Source organism: Ovis aries, chromosome 21, assembly GCF_016772045.2.
Source record: "Ovis aries strain OAR_USU_Benz2616 breed Rambouillet chromosome 21, ARS-UI_Ramb_v3.0, whole genome shotgun sequence".
In the NCBI taxonomy this organism is placed as follows: Eukaryota; Metazoa; Chordata; class Mammalia; order Artiodactyla; family Bovidae; genus Ovis; species Ovis aries.
The window spans coordinates 1,578,557-1,600,035 of NC_056074.1; the positions used below are offsets into that span (position 1 = coordinate 1,578,557).

A 21,479-nucleotide genomic window follows, 5' to 3' on the forward strand; every position below is an offset into this window, starting at 1 on the left:
GAGAGAGGTCCAAGAGCAAGGGGACATGTGTATATCTACAGCTGATTCATGCTGACGCATGGCATAGACCAACACAATACTGTAAAGCAATTATCCTTCAATTAAAAGTAAATACATTTAAAAAAAGAAAAAATCTTCAGGGGACCATTCATGCTTTGTTTTGGATGTCTTTATGCTATGTCTGTCTTTTTGTGGAAAGCACTTATCTACTACTTGGGGCAATAGTCCTTAAAATTCCAAAAAGTATATTCATAAAAATTCTCCTTTAAAAATATTAATCTATGTAGACAATGTCCTAAAATCATATACTCTGAAAAACAAATGACCAGTTTCAGAGACATATGCAAGCGTTCTATAAGCCCTTCCTTTGCCTGGCTTGCTTTTTCTCATTTTTGCAATGAACCTGCACTGGTTTGGAAGTAAGAAAAAGGAAAAGATGAAGAGAAGAATAAAGGAAGCAAGAAAGGAGGAAGAAAAGGCAGTACAAAAATTAAAGGGACATGAAAAAATGTTTCAGATAGAGTTTGCTACTTTTAATCCCCCTATTCTTGCGTGATCTGTTAGGCTGCTTTAATTTTGAGGCCAATTAGTTCCAAATTATCATTATTGTTAATTATTTAGGTTGTTCCAAATCTTTATTAAGAACAGTACAGAACAAGCATAAGTGGCTGAAAAGTAATTGGAAAGTAAAAGAAAGGAGAGAAAAATGGAAGAATTTTGAGAGACGAGCCAAAAGTGCTTCAAGATGAATATCTAGGTTGAGAAACTGCCCTGCTGTGCACCGAAAGAGAGCTAGTGACCACAGATGAGAATTTTTCCGGAAATCACAATTGACTAGTATCGTCTGTTGACCAGCTTGATTTCACCCAGATGTCTGGCAGAAGTGGTTTGTTTGGATCTTCTGTTCACACAGGGAAGGGCAGGGCAAGGTGCGAAGAGCTGCAGGCCACATGGAGCGGCCCGCGGAAACTCGAAGCTGCTAACTGGGAGGAGCTTGGACAAACGGGAGAGCATCAGTCTGACAGAAATGTCAGAGGGTCTGTGCAGAGACTCGCAGGCCTGACACTGTCCCCTGAAGGCCCTGCTCATGTCAGCGTTTGACGTGTGTTTGGAAAAGTGAATTTAAGGGGGGAGTTCCCACCATTTTAGCATCATTTATGCTGAACTCTTACATTTCTTCTAGGAGTCTGGAATTTTGGTACATCCCAGGCAGAGGTGCTGATAAGGCCAGCCTTCAGTGAAACCCTGGATGTTGAATGTCTGTTGAGCTCCCCTCTGGTTGACTATTTTAGTCATGTTGAGCTCCCCTCTGGTTGACTATTTTATAGCCATAAGTAGAACTCTGTGCTGAGTCTCCAGTTATCTTAGGGAATCACTGAACTCAGGTGTGCCTTGGGGACCCCTGACCCAGACAAATAAAATGGCCTTTCCACAGAGATCTGTTTCCAAGCTAAGAACCAGTCCATTATTTCAAAGGAATAGCAGAGAATGGAGATTGACAAAAAAAAATTCTTTCTTTTCCTCTTTCCCCAGCCAGACCAATGTTATTTCTTAACTGACATCTCCGGAGGTGATGTCAATTACCATACCGTCCTTACTTACCATTTTGGAGGTCAGGATGGAGATTTAAACACATTCTCTTTCTGCTAAGGGTGGCCATAGGAGAGTCATGAACACGAATATTTTCTTGGTGCTCAATTCATGAGCACATCCCTGCGCTGTTGGATTGAAAGGCAGGAGACCTCGAGCATTCTCAGTGCTTCCCTCTCTTGACATCTTTCTTATTGCAGTTACTAGATTCACCAAAATGAGGTAGGATTTATAAGATCAAGGGACTTGAGTTGGAGATGTCATTGATTAATTTTTCAATCAGGGATGTCTAGTGAGGGTCAGCACTGTGCGTGCTTGCTAAGTTGCTTCAGTCGTGTCTGACTCTTCGCGACCCCATGGCTCCTCTGTCCATGGGATTCTCCAGGCAAGAATACTGCAGTGCGTCCCCACTTCCTCCTCCAGGGATCGAACCCTCATCTATTACGTCTTCTGCATTGGCCCCCGGCTGCTTTACCACTGGCACCATCTGGGAAGCCCGGTATTGTCCTGGGAACCCAGGAAATAAAGACAGTAAAGACTCAAGCCTGCCCTCAGGTAGCTGCCCTCAGGCAGCCAGGGCTCTGACATTGGCTCAGACTGGGTTTCCAGAGACCAGCAGTTTGCGAGCTGGTTTGCATTATCCTGGTGGTCTGAAGCCAGCCGTGACACAAGTGTTCATCCTGAAACCGAGCAGGACCCTGCGGGGCTCCTGGGCATGGAAGCCTCTCTGTGTCCCCTGTTCCTAGTTTGTAGGGAATAGATTTTAGCCCCATGGCCTTCCCTGAGTTTCAAAGGGCAGGTTCAGTTATTAATCTGGCAAGGGAAGGGATGCAGATACAGAGGAGTAGCGATCAAGAAATAATAGTGTAGCCTTGGGGCAGGATCCTGGTTCCACCTGAAGGGAAGAAGCACTGTCTCTGAGCTCTTCTGTAGAACTAAAACCCCCAAGGAATGGAAGATGCTAACTAGCTAATGAAGCATTCTTCATTCCAGAGAGAAGGTCACAGATGGATGACTTGGGAATCACAGAAGCTCATCAACAGACCACCTGAGACCAGATTAAAGGACGGCAGGCCCCAAACACACTCTGATCCTTATCAGCAACCCTATCCTTGAACCATTGCTGTAAAACTCCTCACCAAATCCCAGACATACAGTTTGGAAGGCATAAGCCCATGCGACCTCCTTTGCCTGGCAAAGCAATAAAGCTATTGTTTTCTGCTTCACCCAAAACTGTGTCTCTGATTCACCACCAGTGCCCGGAGGCTAAGTTGTTGGCATCAATACCATGGAAGTGGGCAAAGCTAGCAAATCGGTGCGCCCCCTCTTTCCTCTGATTATTTATCTGCCTACCAATGCATGGATGCGTCAGCGGAAGCGCACTGACTGAAACCGCCTGCTCTGGCCGGCGCCACAGTAACTATTTGTAGGAGTCGTTTTACGACAGGAGGTTCTGGTAAGGAACAGGGAACTAGTAAGTCACCACCAAACAGAAGAGTTCAGGAAAGGTCAGAAGGACCATGTGTCCAACCACCTCCCAAAATCCTCGCTGGCATCCACCTTGGCTGAGTGATGCCTGCGTCACCAGAAAGGATTCTGAGTCAGAACGATTGTTTAAATAGAACCCAGAAACTAACAACAATACCCTAGATTGCAAGCCACGGGGCACAGCAGTCCTCCCGGGTTCCCTCAACCCTCCTTCTCTCGCCCGGGTGCCCTTTCCCAGTAAAAGCTCTTGCTTCGTCAGCACGTGTGTCTCCTCGGACAATTTGTTTCTGAGTGTTAGACAAGACCCACTTTCGGACCCTGGAAGGGGTCCCCCTTCCAGCAACAGATGGACAGGTAACTGGAGGAACGTAGCCCACTTGGTCAGGAGACTGAAAGCCCAGCTAGGGGAGCGCGGCGCTGGCGCTCCATCCCGGGCAGGGCCAGCCCCGGGCGCTCAGTGCCCGAGGAGGCGCCTTTGTGCCGCTGCTGCTCAGGCAGGGATGCTCTCACAGCAGGCCTGGCCCTCCCGCGCCCAGGCGGGGTGGGGACTGTGCCGCCCCTTTTGTAGTCCCTTCTGGTCTCAAGTTAACTTCCTGTAATGCCACTTCTTCAGAAGATCAATTTGGCACTCCTCAACTTCTCTTGTATATATTTTGACTTTTAGTCTGTCTACAAAATTGTCTAGAGCTCTGCTTTTTGGAGGAAAATTCAGGTGTTCATTGTGCCCCCAGTTTTTGGATTTATTTATTTAGGAAGAGGCTTGCTGGTAAAGCTGCCTAGAATGCATGGGGATGCATTTACAAAATATTTCTGCAGTGATGAGGCTCAATGATCCAGCACCGCTTTCATCCCCATCAGGAAAAAAAAAAAGCCTACGGGCAATGGCATCCAGTAAGAAGCTACATCAAATTTCAATGTAGGCATGCACCAGGGCCCGTGGAAGTCTTTATGGCAGAAAGAAGTTTCTGAGAAAACTACTATTCCTACAAATATAATTGCCATGTGAGCAATTAACTGAAGACAAATGAAAGGCAACACTTAAAAAAAAGTCAACACGATTGACAGTTTCATTTTTTTCTTTTTACTTGAAAATTTGTTTAACCATCAAATTTTGGCAGTTACAAACCTGTACACTGTTCGTTTTTTTTGTGGGGTTTTTTTGGTCATCTTTTTTTTCTTTAATTTTTTTAGAAAAAGAACACAAGACTGAATACTGCCAACAGCATTATGTGCAGAAACAACTCATTCCCACAAGGGCCGGGGCCCACTCTAAGTGTTAGCTTTCCCTTTGCATAACGTTTGGTGTGTGATGTGTGTGCAAGCTGAGGTGAGTGTATGTGAGTGTGAATAAATGATGTGCTTCATTCTGAATCTGAAATGGCATACAAATCAGGTACTTAGTAACTGGGCAAAACACACTCGATTTTTAAAATGTCAATAAAAACATTGTCTTGGAAACAGAGAAAGTTAAATGAAAACAATAGAACCAAAGAAAGGCTATAGAACATTTGGAAATGACTCAAAAATGCCATTTTCAAATCTAAAATGCTTTATGTGTGTGTGTGTAGTTACCTCAATAGTTTGCAGACCAATAGCATGGGTGACTTAGAATTATATTCAACCCCCCAAATTAAAGTATCCTGATAGGCATCAAATACAGTATATCTACAAAAGCCTGGAAAATTGAAACCATTATATACAATTTTATAAACATTTTAACACCGAAACATACATCTTTTACAAACCAGCCTGTTTGTAACAGGTAAATTTACATGACAATCTCTCTGATACAGTGCTTAAAAAGAACTGCTTCCATTTCTGAACACATCTGAACACATTTGTCATTTCCCGAAATGCAGTAGTATGGGCTCATAAAATTGTTCAATAGTAGCAATTCAGGTATTTGTTTGCCAGAAGGGTACTACAGTACATACTGATGGGTCCAAGCACACTCCAAATGACTCTACGATTCTCGAGTGCATTCTAAACACTGGAAGAGACTAATTATGGCCTTTGTGTAATATTACATACTTGTAATTATTGCTTTTCATTATTACATAAGGAAAGAAAATCTTATTCTTTTCCTATCTCTTAGCCAGCTGGCTAAATATTAACTGATGCCAAATCCACATATGGCAACTTTAAACCCTAGCATTATACAACCAGAAGCTTAAAGACATTGTGGATTTCCACCAGAATAATGTGCAGTTGAACGCTGCAGGACAAACCCCAGCAAAAACACAGAACCCGCCTTCTCACAGACCACACAAAATGATGACGCTAAAGAAATGCCTCTTCACATCTCCATTTCTCATGATTGGAAGCTAGAAACAAAAAACATAAAACCTAGCCACTTTAGCAATATCCGTGCACTGGGAGGGCAGCAGAGAGGAGAGACCAGACGATTCTCTGGATAACCCATGCCAAAGGAGCACCAGAGCTCCCAGAATTCTCCCATGGAGGTGTCCCTGGGTCCTAAACGATCTGGTTTGCTTACCTCTTATCTCCCTGATGCTGATTGTGTAGACTCAGGCATCGGCGGGGCAGCAGGTGGGTGGGGGTGGGTAGTAAACAGGAATTGGCCGACAGTGTTTTCCTTGCTTTCTTTCCCCAGGATCTGCTATGATTCCCAAGAGTGGTTCCAGGTAAGTTCCGGGAATGCATCAATCCCCTCTCTAGGTTTTCACCCCCATTGTCTGATAGGATAAACCTTAAATGCGTGGACTTGACTTGTTCATATCACTAAGTCTTCTACAATGGCATTTCATGAACTGGCAGGATAGGAGTACATGGAAAGTTGGCATGGAATGAAACTCAGTAACAAAATCCCCATAGAAGCAAGCAAATAAATTAAACACCTACCTTCTTTATCTTTTACAGCCCCAGAGCTTCTGCTGACTGTATGACAAATGTCGCTAGTTCAGCTACTCTCAACCTAATCAGAATGTGTGCGATACCGGTAAAGTGCCTGCAATGGGCTATGGAAAACGGCTTCCAGAGGTAGCACATACAGGTTAGGAAAACATGTATGGGGAAGACACTAACTGGCTTAAATCTTTCCCATGTGGTTCATCAGGGTGAATGGGGTAGGGCTGGGAAGAAAGAAAAAAGAAAAACAAATGGACCCGGTAGGTAATATAATCAGAGCTTTACTGTACTTACTGATCAGTTTGAGTTCCATTTTATAGCTATCATTCCATCCTCATTTTAGAAAACATTCATTTGGTGAAAGCAGTTTTGATAGATGTCCAAAGAAATGTATGAATTCTGTCACTGCACCTTTCCTATGGGGGCTGCAAAAAAAAATCTAAGATCATGAGGCTTCCAGAGAAATACTCTCCATGAGTTCTCTCTTGTAGTATATTCCACAGCAGGAATGGGGTGAAATCAAAAGCTCCAGCAGAAGCAGGCAGATACCATGCCCCATGCAGGTTAGTGGTGAATAATAGTAATAGAAAGAATACTGGTCAAACGGATGAGTTCTAGTTCTTGTTCAGCTATTCAACTTCCTGTGCGAGCTTGGGTGAGTCCCTTCCCCTCTCTGGGTATGTTTTCTCTTGATAAAATAAGGGTGTTGGATAAGCAGATCTTAAGGACCCTTCCAGCTCTTGAATCATTGGTCACCCCACCTAGTTCCATCTTGGCCTGGCTGCAAACCATTTCAGAATCTACAGGAAAAGCTAATTATCCAGAAAGGGAAAAGATAACATGTGTTTAAAAGTAATTGATCAAAACATAACACACACTTGTCTGGGATACATTTAGCTACAGAGCTACTCTGCAGAAAACCAGGGGAAGATATCCTGAAGAAAGAGGTATTTTATCCAGGTCAGAGCCAAGAGTGGGCACAATTTTCTTGGGTGACTTCACAGCAGCACTGGGATCTATGTATTACTTCATTACTGGGCTCCACAGGCACTCTGCCTGGAGGGTGTGCTGTGCAAGCTGGAGTGGCTCATCGGCATTAATCTCCTTCTAATATTTCCTGGGGCAAGAAATGAATTGTTGGTTTTACTTTGATTGTTTTTTACGCCACTGCATTATAGAAAGTGTAGCAGCGATTCTATTCTAGACCATTAGTTTGTCATTTTCTCTGTGATTCTTGCAAATGGGTTTCTTACATAAGAAAAATACCAAAGATTTCATTCTCCCAAGCAGCCTTAGTGAAATTCATTTATTTCAAGACCACGGTGCAGATAGTGTTTCCATGAGTAGGTCTGACTAAGAGATAAGAAGATGAGAAAAGCTGAAAAATCTGTGAAGTGTATGAGTGTACAGTTTACTCAGGAAGCTTGAGAATGAAAAGGAATTTTTGTTTGTTTGTTTTAACCACAAACTTTTGGAAACACTGACTCCTATAAAGAAGTGGATTGAACATGACCGAAACAACTGAAAAATACGTCTGAATGGGTGATACACAGACTCAGGACAGTATAGTGGACACAGCAACGCCATACGTCACCAGAAACTGGACACAGACTCGCTCATATGCAGAGAGTGCAAATACGCATTCATTTAACCATGGCCTCTGTGCACGTGCCCATGAGCTGATTGAAGCAAAAGAGTAAAGTTACTCAGCTCATCACCTTTAAGCTTCGAGTTACTGTATTTCCTGTCAGATGATTCTCCTGGCAATTTTGGAAACTCAAGGTCAAAGCCCACATGTTGGAAGAGAGGAGAACCAAAAGGCAGGGTGTAATGAAACTTCATACTTTTTTCAAATAAGAGTTTAGTTCTGAAAAATTATAACAAAATACTGTTTTGTCTTCTTCCTTAAAAAAGCTCAGTTTTGCTTCAAGTTAATATAAACGGCAATACCAAAATAAAGTTAACTGAATCGGAAAAAAATATGGCATTTGGTGTTTCTCTAATATCATCAAGATCAGAGAAATTGGAAGGTTAGCCTTGATGGCAGGATTTTTAACACAGGTTGTATCCTAAAACCTTCCTGTCACTTTTCCTCAAGAGCAGCCTTACTGAGTGCAAGCACATATCTGTACATAGGCCCAGACACACACACTATTATAATTTATACACAATAACTAATCTTTCTTCTCCTTTTTTAAAAACACAAAATTGCATCTATAGTGATGATGCCACCAATTTAAAACACACGCCTTTTATCTGCATTATCAAGAACTGTGATTATCTAGCTGAAAACTTTGGAAGTATTAAATTTTCTTTTTTTCCTTGAATTTGTGAATTCTGCTTAAACCTCTCAATATCTCTCATTCTAGGGAACAATGTACTAAAATAGTCCTCTTTTTTGTCTCTTTATTTCCTGATTCTCAGAACAAATGCCAATTTCTGCCTCAATGTTAAAACTGTAGTTATAGTCAAGAATATTTACTGGAAAACACAAAGACAGATAATCACATTCTTTTCAATGTTTCCACAATGTTAACTTTCCCCTCAACCTACAAAATGGGACCCAGATATCTCAAGTATTCCTCTTCATTGATATCTTTCTCAATGATCATAAAATATAACTATATTATTTCGGATGCTTAACACAAACAAACAAACAAAATTAAGCATACTAAACATGTTACCCAAACCTAACTTTATAGCTGAAAATTGGGTAGCTTATTTAAAAAAAATAAAAAGTTGATTTGAAAGGCTTCAGCCCATTTTCTTATTTAATAATGGTCGTTCCTCTTTGCTTTTGCCTAAGAGACTAACTTTTCCAACAGTCATAACTACTATTTTCACTTCCCCCCATTGGCTCAAAATTATATGCAACATAAGCCTCTTGGCTTGCTGCCAGTTATTAATACTGCAAGGACTGGACCGACGCTGTAACACTTCCCAGGGCACAAGACTGCACAAAGCAGACAGATGGGCCGTCTAACGTCACAGCGGAGCTTGATTCCCCCTTGAAAAACTCGGTGCACCTGCTGGGTCATGTAGGCAGGCACGCGCTGCCCGGACGATGGGTCACCTCTCAGAAACAATGTGTGAGCCTTTCCTTTTCACCCAAGCGGTGTCGAGCTTGCTCGTGACAGTACTGGGAAGGAGTTTCCAGCTGAAAATACCACGTTGCCTGCTGCACGGAGCGGCGAGCCGCGCCGGTCTCTGCGCACTGTGCCAGCCCGCGGGCTCCGCACCGCCTCTACACCTGGGTCTGCTGCTGGGCCTCCAGAAAGGGAATGTGGAGGCTGGCGAGGCTGAGCTCCCCGACGCTCTCATAGTCACTCACGGCCGCTTCGGGGTCGTCAAAGCCGCAGCTGGCCGACACGTCGGAGGACGAGGGGCCCCGGGAGCTGTGCAAGGAGAGGGCCGCGCCGTCTGCGGGGCCCGCCGCGGCCTCCGCGCCCGGGCTCACGCTCACGGCGAAAGTACTGAACTCGCCGGCGGCGGGCGGGCCCCCCACCTCCGTCTCGTGCGGGAAGGCGTGCGGCGGGAGGTACTGGCTGGGGTGGAACTGCGGCCGCCTCCGGCAGCCCGGGCTCAGCGTGCCGGCCAGCGAGCCGGGCCGCGCGGGCGGCAGGCTGTCGTACTGGTCCGCGAAGTCCTCGGGCAGCGGCGGCGGCAGCGGGTCCTGCCCCAGGAAGTCGTCGTCGTGCGGCGGCGGGTACTCGCTGTCCACGTCGTACCCCCCCAGGTAGTAGTCGCTCTCCAGCCCCCGCGCGCTGCCCGGCGGCGCCGCGCCCTCCTGGTTCTCGTAGGTGGGCACCTCTTCTATGTCAGACAGGCGGGCGCCGGGCATCCAGTCGGACGTGTCCCAGTGGTAGGCTGTGAGAGGGAAGCCGGGGCAGTTAGTTTCCTCCAGGGCGGCGCTGGGCACAGGGCGCAGAAGGCCGCGGGCAGGGGACCTGGCATGCAATTCTCAATGCCCAGGAGACAGCTAAGAAGCCAGGCGTAGCCCCATGCTTTTTGCAGGGCCCTTCTCAGGCCCAGCCGCGCTCTTGCCCGGGGGGCACAGGCAGCGGCAGCTCTGAGGAGGACGCCTGATTGCTGCCGCGTCTCCCACTCAGCCATGGCATAAGCCTTGGTGAGCAAGGGCACGCTGTGGAAACACAGTTCTAGAAGGCTCTCCCCTCCACTCCCCCTTTCTAGCTGCAGGCTAAGTGCAGAGCCAGGCTGGCAACATGCTCTATGAGGCAAGATGCACCAGCCTTCCTGTGGACCGCAGGAGGGCGGGAGATACCCGTGCAAATGAATGAATGACTGGGGCAAGGGAGAGGCTTGGGGAGGGAGACGTGGGCGGGGCTTTCACCCCTAGTGCCGAGCACACAAGACACCTGGAACGTGCAAAAGTCAGGGCACACAAGACTCCTGGAACATGCAAAAGTCAGGTCAAAGACACTCAGACACGATGGAGGGAGAGGGACAGCGTAAGCGCAAACTCAGAAATTTCTAACGCATAAGAGCATCTGGTGCTGGGGGCGCGGCAGTGTCACCTCGGTTGAAGTTCTGTCCTTGATCCATGACAGACACTGTTTAAACACAAAGGGAGAAGTGAAACTGACAGTCCCAGGCATGTGAAGAGGGTACAACAGGACATTTTAGATGACTCTTAACAATGCTATTTCTCCCTGTTGTTATTCACAAAACAAACAAACAAACCCATCTATAGTAGGCCCTAATAGTTTTAAGTCCCTAATGAAAGTTACTTGATTGAAATCAACCCCCATAATATTGTAGCTTTGAATGACTTCTTAAATATCCCTAGCTCATGGTAGGTGCTCAATCATGTTGAATGTAAGAATGAACTTAGTATTAATCTGGACTTCAACTAAGTGGCTCTTCTTCTCTGGGAAGGGATTTTGTAAAAAGAGTATCTCACATATTGAAAAAATTAGGAACTGGATTTTTTTTTCAAAACTGTAAAATTCACTCTTATTTGGAGAGAGACATTCAGTGTCTCATTTGAAACCACCTTTTTACTGTTGCCAGCTGATTAAAATCACCCTTAGTTCATAAAATAAAGAAGCTACAAGGATGTATTATACAGCCCAGGGAATATAGCCAATATTTTATAATAACTATAAATGGAGTATAACTTTCAAAAAGTATTAATCATTATGTTGTACATCTGAAACATACATAATACTGTACAACTATACTTGAAAAAATAAAATAAAATCATCCTTTTTCAAAGTAACAAGGAAGCAGTATTTCCTAAAAAGGTAGTTGCCCAAAGAAATGCTACAGAAGAAAACAGTAAATACCTTCATTCTCTATAGTGTCAACCACATTGTTGACAAGCTGAATGACAGTCACTATGGATGCTTGTGGCCAGGAGAGACGACAGGAGGGAGGAGAAGGACAGTCTCAGGTTAGTCATGTCTTCTGAACATGCACTCTCAACAGCAGCAACGAAGGTACAGCACGCAAATACCCAGAGTTTCCCACAGTCCATCTACTGGGCCACAGTGGACACTCTTATCCCCTGGGATTCTCGGAGGAAGGGAAACAGCAGCAAATCCAGGGCCAGTCCTCCTGAAAGGCATGGTTGGCAGGAATTGCCATGCCATAAACTCACACCTCGTGGCCCAGGGAAATCAATCTAGGAAGGCAGAGGCTCATAAGCTCATGCTAATATCTCATCAGTAACTCCCAAAGGCTCCAAGGAAGACTGCACTATTCCCAGGGATAATTACTTGCTGGACAGCCGTGCTACTCCGAGCCAAATGCCAGTGATGGACGATGACCTTTGCAGGACTGATGGTTGCGCCCTCAGATGGCGCCACCGGCAGCCTGGGATGACCCGAGGCCCAGCTCCCACCCGCAAAGTGTAGATGGGAGCTTGGCCTCTGAAATAGTCAGAAAATGGGGAGGAGATTTCTGTGCCCACCTGGGTCGCCTTAGCATATGATACCAGAATCTTTTGGAGAGGTGATCAGGTTTAAACCAATCGGTAGAAGGCTAAGTCAAAGATCTCTTTTTGTAAATGTCATATTACTCTTAAAAACATATGGGTTATCTTCAAGTATCTTTTGATACTAATTTCTAACATAATTCCACAGTGATTAAGAGAACAGATTCTGTATGATTTCAATACCTTTAGACCATCAAATTTTTGCACCTTGTTTTATGTCCCTGGATATATTCCAGTGTCTCCTAGTTTATAGCCCATGGGAACTTGGATAGAATTTGTACCCTGATATTGTGTGAAAACTGTATAAATCTTAATTATGTTGAACTGGTTCCTTGTGCTTTTCAGGCCTACTGTGTATGTGTGTGTTAGTCCCTCAGTGGTGTCTGACTCTTTGAGACCCTGTGGACTGCGGCCCGCCAGGCTCCTCTGTTCATGGAATGCTCCAGGCAAGAATACTGGACTGGGTTGCCGTCACCTACTCCAGGGGTTCTTCCCAACCCAGGGATCCAACCCAGGTCTCCTTCACTGCAGGCAGATTCTTTACCATCCAAGCTACCAAGGAAGCCCTCAGGTCCTTCTACTTTTCAGTATATTCATTCCATTAACTTTTGAGAGTTTGATATTGAAACGCCAACTAAAAATCTTAATTTACTTAAAAAAATTGTAATATATAGTGAAATTATCTGTAATTTTGTTCTGTCTTTTCCAAGTCTCCTATAAATGTGTTACCATACTTTCATAATTTAAAGAACAAGAATGAGGAAAAAACAATATTAATTGGAAGAAAATTCCTAACACTTTAGGAAGCCTGCTAGAATGGACCAGCCTAGAGTGCTAAGCATGAAAACTCAAGTGTGTCATGAAGCAGAGACTGTGAAAGTAGTCAACCAGACATCGTCCCTGGAGTTTCTGTCCAGAGATGGAAACACTATGTTCTTGGGTGCCTCTAGATGAAACACAAACCAGAGACAGCTCTTCTTCTGGTAGGGCTGAAGAAGGGGGTAAACACCAAGGCAAACAGATCTGGAGACCTGCCTCTGACCTTCTGAGATAGCCTGGAAGAAGTCTGTTGTCAGCGTGGCTTGTTGCCCAACGGTTTCTGCACCTCTCAAGAGGGCCAGGGATTTGGGAAGGAAGTGGGACGGACTGGGGGTAGTTGATGGGGAAAGCAGACTGTTTTACTTCCGTGATTGATGTTATGGTTTTGGGGCTCCCCTGTTTCTATCTTTACCTGTGGGGTGGGAGTGGGGGACAGCAAAGACTGAGTTGTTTTCATTTTGTACTTTATGGTACAGAACGCCCAGTGTTGGAGTCAGTGTTCAAGAGAGACTCTGCAAGGGTTTAGGGTTGAATGACGACATACATTAATACAAATTCCATTTTTACCAGTTGTTGACAAATGGGAAAATGGCATAAGGTATCGACTAAGATAAGGTTGCCTGTCTGTTGATGACTACTGGAAATTATTCTTGGTTCACCACCATGTGGTAAATTCTCACTGTTTCATGACCATTTTTACTCCCCTCCCCTTCCTGGGGGTATCAACCCAGTCTCCAAGCCTGGTTCCTCAGGTCAGAAGACCAAGTCCAGAATTAACGCCCTCTCCATAAGCAGGGGCTCGTAAGTGGTGGAGGCGGCGGCTATGGAGTCAGCGGGGCTCGTGAGCCACATTGGACTGGGTGTACCATTTGGGGTCCATGTGCAAGTTTCAGAGGAGCAGATGTATCATGTCTACTAGAGTCGCCAAAAGCTCATGACCCCACACGATCTCAAGGGTTCTCAGCTGAATGAAGGCACCGCCTCTCTGGAAGTAGGTTCTACTGGAAGGAGGTCTTGCCTCGGAATGAATTTCTAATAATGCAGAGGCTGGATGGAGAGTGAACAGTGAAGACATCATCTCGAGTTAAAACAGGAAATAAATCGCAGTTTGCTAGAGAGCATTCTTTGGTATAAGGTAGTTCCATCATGACCCAAATCAAAGAGGACGCACTACTGGAGGTCTGGGGGAACCTCGTCTCCTTCTGCGCCTGCTCACAGCTGGGGAAACTCAATGAGAGCTTTGCTTTTTCTGTGAAAACACCCAACAGTGGAGTTCACCAAAAAGCTGTGAGCATGGGCGGAAGCCCAAGATCAGGTCAGGAAACGAAACAGGTCCCATCACCCTCCCCTCAACCAGTGGCTGCCAGCACAGGAAACATAGTCCTCCAGGGGAAACAAATCCCAGGAATTCTTACCATTGTCGTCGCCCGAATCCGACTGGAAGGAACTCAGGGACTGAACTTCAGAGTTGCTGCCTTTATTACTGCCTGCAAAGCAGGTCACTTCTCCTGGGTCATCAACCCCTTTGTCTTCGCGGACAGCCAGAGAGAAAGCAGAAATGACACTGGTTACCTCGTGCATATTTCCAGCCCCGTCCCCCGCCAGAGTTCACTTCTTGGGGCGCTTTCATCTGCTTAGAGAAAAGAATTTAGCCACACAGTAGAAAATTGATTGTGCCATCGGGGGCAAAGGTCTGTCAATCAAGAGATTTACATTATGGATTTGAAACCCTTAACCCTTGGCAAATGAGCTTCCAAATAGCTGACAGCCGAAAGTCACTGTTCTGTCTTCAAAGGGGAGCGACTGAGTGAGGAGTGAAGGGAGGATGGAATGGGCTGGGTTTTGCCATTCAGAGTTCATTTAAATCATTTGCATGGATCGACATGGTGTCAACACCAGGTTAAGTGAGATTATTTTTAAAATAGGGGTATAAATATTTTATAGGCAAGAATATCATTACAGGTCTCCAAACTTCATCTCTGGGGAGTGAGTGAAGTTTTCCGCATTGCCTTCTAGAGGGCAGCGTCACACCACTTTTTGGGAATGGCAGCACGTGGCACTCTGGCAGGAGGGCAGTCGGTGGTGTGGATGTGCTGTTAGCCACACACTTCCCCTTTCTTTGCCGCACAAAGACAGCCTGCACACACACATCCCAACAGACACCCACACAGCCACACACACTACAGGGCTACTGTCTTATTTGATGGACTAAGGAAGCAATGGAAAACAACCCGTTACCTCCAAGTTGTCAAGTGAAAAATGAATTAGTTGCCCAGAGACTGTCTCACCAGCTAGCGCTGCCTTGCTTAACAAAGGAGGAAATGTATTCCATAAAAACTCAACAATACTTTAGGGGGCCGCGTGAGTTTTGGCCTGAGGTGGAGTCTGGAAATAAAGCTGTCACATTCTGAAGGAGGGGGAGGGAACTGATCAGCAGGAAAACTTCCAATCATTACAGAGTGTGACGGCACCAAGAGAGGGGCCTCATGCTTCAGGAACGGGTATTTTTCTCTGTGACTAGAGGGATCATCGTTTCTTCCACACAGGGTGGTGGTGGGAACGGGCACTGCAGCGTGCCCTCTGCCACCAGAGGCTGGAGCCACAGCAAAACAATCAGTTGATAAACAGCTGATCTAAGTGGAGAGAGATGCCAGGGAGAAACTCACCTGTCAGCAGCCACACCACAGAAAATAAGATGTGCCTTGGAAAAGCACAAAGTGGGCCCAGGCTCAGCCATGAACACAGCTGATGGGAGGGAGGAGATGCCAGGTGACCCACCCTGGTGAGCACAGTGCTGGGCAGAAACTCCTCTCTGTACTCCTCCATTTATTTAAGCCCCCCATTTTTCACTGCTAAGTAAAAGAGAGGCTTTCAATTAACCAGAGGATTTAGCAAGGCCGCAGTGAAGTCTAACTCTACAGATAATTTGAGAGAGAATATATTTATGGGTAAAATCCAAGGGTGACTGCTGCTGCTGCTAAGTCACGTCAGTCGTGTCTGACTCTGTGCGACCCCATAGATGGCAGCCCACCAGGCTCCCCCGTCCCTGGGATTCTCCAGTCAAGAACACTGGAGTGGGTTGCCATTCAAAGTAAAGTTGCTCAGTTGTGTCTGACTCTTAGTGACCCCATGGACTGCAGCCTACCAGACTCCTCTGTCCATGGGATTCTCCAGGCAAGAGTACTGGAGTAGGGTGCCATTGCCTTCTCCCAAGGGTGGCTACTTGAAGTATAAGTGTGTCTCCTTAACGGTGGACTCAGCAGTGGAGGCGCACTAGAATGGCATGTGTAGAGGCTCTCTGCCATCATCAGCAGACCCGCCCTCTCCTGTGCCTCTTCCTCCTTCCTGTAAAAGTTCCAGGAGTAGTCTTGGTAAAAGAACCTGATGCACCAGGTTCGAATCCTATCCCTCCCTTTCCTAGTTACTGCTCATGAAGTGAAGTGAAAGTCGCTTAGTTGTGTCTGACTCTGCAACCCCATGGACTATACAGTCCATGGAATTCTCCAGGCCAGAACACTGTAGTGGGTAGCCTTTCGCTTCTCCAGGGGATCTTCCTGACCCAGGAATCAAACCTAGGTCTCCCGCATTGCAGGTGGATTCTTACCGGCTGAGCCACCAGGGAAGCCCAAGAATACTGGAGTGGGTACCTATCCCTTCTCTAGAGGATCTTCCCAACCCAGGAATCAAATGTAGGCAAGTTATTTCACTCATCCTTCCTCCAACTGGTGCCCATGTGGGTCAGCATGGGACTTAAGGAAACGATTCAGTGCACAGCAGTGGTGGCTTTGCTGCCTCTGTTTTCTCACCAAATCTCTTCATCCTTAACCCTTGCACACTGGACTCTGTCTTGAAACTCACTGAAACATTCTTGAGATCACTAAGAAACATCCCGGTGGTAAGCATAGTATATCTATTTTTTTTCTGTGTAAGACTGTATCGTCCTGGATGGTTTTATGAGACTGAACCCTGCTGACCTTATTGATACCCTTAACTTCTGCTCGCCGCCCTTTCTGCTTTTCCGGCTGTCTCTTTGTGGCCGGTGTGTGTTTCCCTTCCTGGCCCTAGCCCCTGCCTACCTCGCACACGCAGGCATTTGCAAGTGGCTCAAATTGAGCATATTCTTTGCTCCTGTTCCCTTGGTGAACTCACACTCTCAGAGATCCAATCATCTTGAGCATAGCTGGCATCCAAACTCTTACTTCTAGCCTTGCCTTCCTCCTAAACAACAGAGCCAGACACCCCTCAGGAGACCCCTTCTGTGTCTCCTATAGTAACTGAGCTGCTTCCTGTTTCTAGAAGGCACTCTCAGACAATTTCCCCTCAAATCTTCAGTTCAGTTCATTCGCTCAGTCGTGTCCAACTCTTTGCGACCCCATGAATTGCAGCACGCCAGGCCTCCCTGTCCATCACCAACTCCCGGAGTTCACTCAAACTCACGTCCATCGAGTCGGTGATGCCATCCAGCCATCTCATCCTCAGTCATCCCCTTCTCCTCCTGCCCCCAATCCCTCCCAGCATCAGGGTCTTTCCCGATGAGTCAACTCTTCTCATGAAGTGGCCAAAGCTTAAAGACACCAGGAGGCATGCTCCCTTCCTCCATGGAGGAACACTTTATCTCCTTGACTACAGGTGCTTTCTAGCTTCATTTAAAACCAGTCTCCCCCTGTTTCTGCTCCAACATGTATCAGAGTACGGTATCCCCAGCCTTTGGAAACTCTAGCCACCCAGGGTGTTCTTGCTGATTGAATATAAAGCCACTAGGCCTGATGAAAAGTCATAGGATACAACAGAGCTTGCCTGACTGATACTAGAGCAGGGAAAACAATCACTACCTCTCGCCTAGATGTTCATAGAGGCCAACTAACTGCTTCCTTCTCACTTACTTTCTGCTTAGTCTCTTTTCCACAGATTGGTCTGAACCATCTTTTAAAAATGGAAATTATATTGTGTTACTTTCCTGCTTAAAATTCTGCATTAGTGTTGCTCACCAAGCTCCAACTACATTGACATTGTCTATGTTCTTCAATATACTAAAATCTTTCCCACCCCAGGGCCTTTGCACTTGCGGGTCTTCCTTTCGCCTACAATTCTGCTCCAGGAGGCCAAGAGGAGAGGGAAACACCAGCATCTGGCCTCGACCACGTTTCCTGCGTGTCTCCTGGACCCTGCATTCCAGCCAAACAGAAGGACCTGGTCTCCTTCTGAATTTGTGGGGGCTTCTATGTGGAACACTCTTCTTTTACTGGACTTTTAATCCACCATGGTCCAGCTCCAGTGTTCCTCAGCTCCTCTCAAGTCTTCTCCCTAAGACTGGAAATACCCCCCTCTGACCTTCCAGAGCACACTTCCTGTATATTGCATATATGGCTACCCTGCTTGGTTTACTGCCAAGAGTATGTTGTTATGAGAAGAGCATGGGTTTTAGAGGCTGGCAGCCCCAGGGTGGAATACCAACAGCCTCTAATGAACTCCGAGACTGTGGGCACCTTATGTACGTTCCCTAAGCCTCATTTTCCCCATCTGTAAATGGGGAGAGGAACCATAGCAAGATTTCAGAGCTGGTGTGAACCTTCGGTGTCAGGGCCTGTCCTAAGGAGAGCTCTGTGCCTCTGGGGTCGCTCTCCCTTCCCAAAGTTCCACTAAACACTAGTAAAAGCAATGCTGCCCAATTCCTCCTGCGGACTCACTCTCCGTGCCCGCGTCCCAGCCGTTCTTGCGGATGGAGTCGCAGTCGGAGCGGCAGGGGGACACGGCGGGCAGGTTGGGGGCCACGCTGCACACCACCACGCCCCGCCGGGCCGTCAGGATGCGCGGGGACTCGGGGTGGAAGGTGGTCATCTCCTGGGGCTCGCCGCCCAGCCCATCGCCAATCTTGTCCAGGTTGCTCCTGGAGTCGCCCTGGAAGCACGGGGTGTAGGCCATGGGGCGCACGGGCACCTGTGGGGGCCCGGCCTCCTGGTACGCGTGGCGGCCGTCCCCGGTGCGCAGGCTCCGGAAGGGCACGCCGTTGCTCTTGCGGAGCAAGGCGGCCGTGGCGGGGTCCTGCACCAGCGTGATGTTGTTGCGGGAGTAGCTCTTGCGGAAGACCTTCTTGCGGAAGACGACGAAGAGGACGATGAGGGCGACGATGACCAGAAGCACCGCGGCGATGCCGATCAGCTCCTCCCTGCCGACGTAGGCGTGCCCGGCCTGGATGTTGGGCACCACCACCGGCCGCAGCCCGCAGTACTGGCCCACGTAGCCCGGCGTGCAGTTGCACACGAAGGAGCCGAACACGTTGACGCAGGCGCCGCCGTTCTCACACTCCTCCCGCTCGCACTCGTTGACGTCCTCCTCACACCTTTGCGACAGAACACAAAAGCCCCCTCTTAAACAGCAGGGCCGGCGGGCATCCGCTCTTACACGGACATCTTTCAGAAAGGTAAAAAGCCCCTGTAGGGGCCCATGAAGCAACACAGAAATGACGTCATGCCGGGTACACGGGAGATGCATGAGCTTTCTGTGCCCACCCAGGACGTCCTCATCACGCGAAGGGCTTCCTACCAACCAGCCAATGCCCTCTCTCCCGTACTCTGAACCTACCCGGCTGGGTGGGGAGGAAAGGGCTGTCCTGGGAGAGAAGAGACGGTGTGGAAAAAGAAAACAGAAATGCTGTTGAAGACATACTGGTCTTCAAATGCTCCGGGCCAGATGGATCTCAGAATGCAAAATTTTGCAGTTTTAGAAATGACATACACTACGTGTCTTTCATATTATGTAAAATACTCACCCCATCCCACAAACTGGCATAGGACCTATCACCAAATATACCAGTGTTTCTACAGTGAAACATATGGATAGTCACACTAAATGAGGGAAATAAAGACTAGAATAGCCTCGGAATGGTTTGCTTGGTTTTGCCAGCAAATGTTTGCCATGATTATATTCTCAATCTTTTTACTTCTTAGAGCTTTGGGGATTGTAGAATTGCATATAAAGAGCTATGAACCTAGACACCCTATACAGAGTTTCCCAGGAGGAGAAAGTTTTTGATTCTGACATTTCCCTCTAATGAACACAGTAATTTTTGGTCTCTCTGGGAAGCTAGGGTAATGGGGCATATGTAGGCAGTGGGTGGAGGGCTACATAGCAGTGTTTATCTTCCAGATTCTATGCTTAGGTTTTTAAAATTTATTTTCATTTACTTTATGTGGGATCTAGTTAACTCACCAGAGAGGGAACCTGGGGCCCCTGCATGGGGAGTGTGGTCTCTCAGTCACTGGGCCACCAGGGAAGTCCCTGTGTTTCTGTTAAAGGCTAATGCTAACTCAAATTAGCAGGGGGAAAAATGACTAAAGCATTCTAATGAAAAGTAAATCAACTTTATTCTCTTTAAGGCAATCCATGACTTGCTTTGAGTATAGTTAAAATAGGCAAACATGTAAGTCTTCCTCTGAGTTTAACGTTATTTAAGAATATAGTCTTTCCTCTTCCTTGCCCTCCACTTCTGCAGTTGTTCCGACATGTTCATTTTAAAAGGTCCGATCACGTATATCTTTGGTAATCCACCTTTTAAAATGTAGTCAAACGTCCCTAATGTGAACAGATTGAGGCCAGGTCAGCTGGAAATTAGTCAGAATCACAGAGTAGTTAAAAATAAATGCAGCTTTATTACTTTAAATTACATCCAAGGATTCAAAGTCAGCTAAGTATTTCCTGGTAAAGTCCTCAGGAGATTTGCTTTAATGAATACATAAGACTGATCTGTAATTAGAATATCACTTTGCTTGAGATTTTATATATATATATACACACACACACACACACACACACATATAATTCTAAAACCATCAAGGATGGTTAAAGTGGTGTTTTACTCAGAACTGAAAACATTCCCTTTCCATTTGGCTAACACTTTAATTTTCGTCATTCTTGGGGGAATAAAAGATTTTCAAAGGAAAGGTAACTCTTTAGTTTCTCAGGATGATCATAAAACCCTAGGCAGTAAAGTCCAGTTGATGAGTTCTGGGGAAATGCATAGCATATCTGTCTCAGAATTATACTGGAAACATTACGGTCATAGATGACTTTCTTTAAAAGAATTGTTTACAGATTATATAACACGTAGTACTTATATGACTTTTTGAAAATATAGAGAAGAATAAAGTAAAAATGTAATTTACCCATAATCCCACTCCCCAGAGATAACCCCTGATAACATTTTAGGCCTTGGTAAGCACTCTTCATGCACAGGTATTAACCCTTTGCCCATCCTATCAGTAGTGGATATTTTGCCCCAGTTAGTTTTGTTTTCTTAGCATGAAGAGGCAGCGTAGAAAAAGACTAACTGCACAATCGCACTTACGTGACTCCAGTGAGCCCAGCTTTGCAATTGCAGATGAAAGTGTTTCCTATGGGGTCGCAGGAGCCTCCATTCCGGCAGGGGTTTGGGAAGCAGGCTGTGATCTCAGATTCACAGTTTCTCCCAGTGAATTGGGAAAGACAAGTACACTGATAACCTGGAGAAACAGAGGAGCTCGTGAGCCACAGATGCTGCTGCTGATGCCCAGCGTGCACAGACTCTGCCGTAACGTGGCCTCCTAATTCCTCTGAACAGGGCCCACATTCCAAAGATGATTAGCAAATTGGTTATTTTGAACTTGGAACACATCTTGCCACAAAAATGCCACGTAATGGTTTGTAGCTCGTGCTAGTCCACAGAAATTCATCTAATTAACCACATACATGAATGATAGTAAGAACGGTAAAAAGACACCCA

At 46.3% G+C, this 21,479-nt stretch overlaps 1 protein-coding gene across 1 annotated transcript in view; it reads right to left on the reverse strand.

Annotated features, from left to right (window-relative positions):
* Nucleotides 1-4,136: 4,136 nt before the first annotated feature.
* FAT3 (FAT atypical cadherin 3) overlaps nucleotides 4,137-21,479 on the reverse strand; it is an 817,465-nt gene continuing 800,122 nt past the window's right edge. Inside the window, exons 24-29 of the mRNA XM_060404221.1 lie at nucleotides 21,066-21,219; nucleotides 18,409-19,061; nucleotides 14,137-14,250; nucleotides 11,253-11,312; nucleotides 10,482-10,517; nucleotides 4,137-9,813 (exon numbers count right to left, since the gene is read on the reverse strand). Of these exons, the coding sequence (XP_060260204.1) occupies nucleotides 9,191-9,813; nucleotides 10,482-10,517; nucleotides 11,253-11,312; nucleotides 14,137-14,250; nucleotides 18,409-19,061; nucleotides 21,066-21,219 (1,640 nt within the window). The 3' untranslated portion in view covers nucleotides 4,137-9,190. The remainder of the gene's footprint in view (nucleotides 9,814-10,481; nucleotides 10,518-11,252; nucleotides 11,313-14,136; nucleotides 14,251-18,408; nucleotides 19,062-21,065; nucleotides 21,220-21,479) is intronic.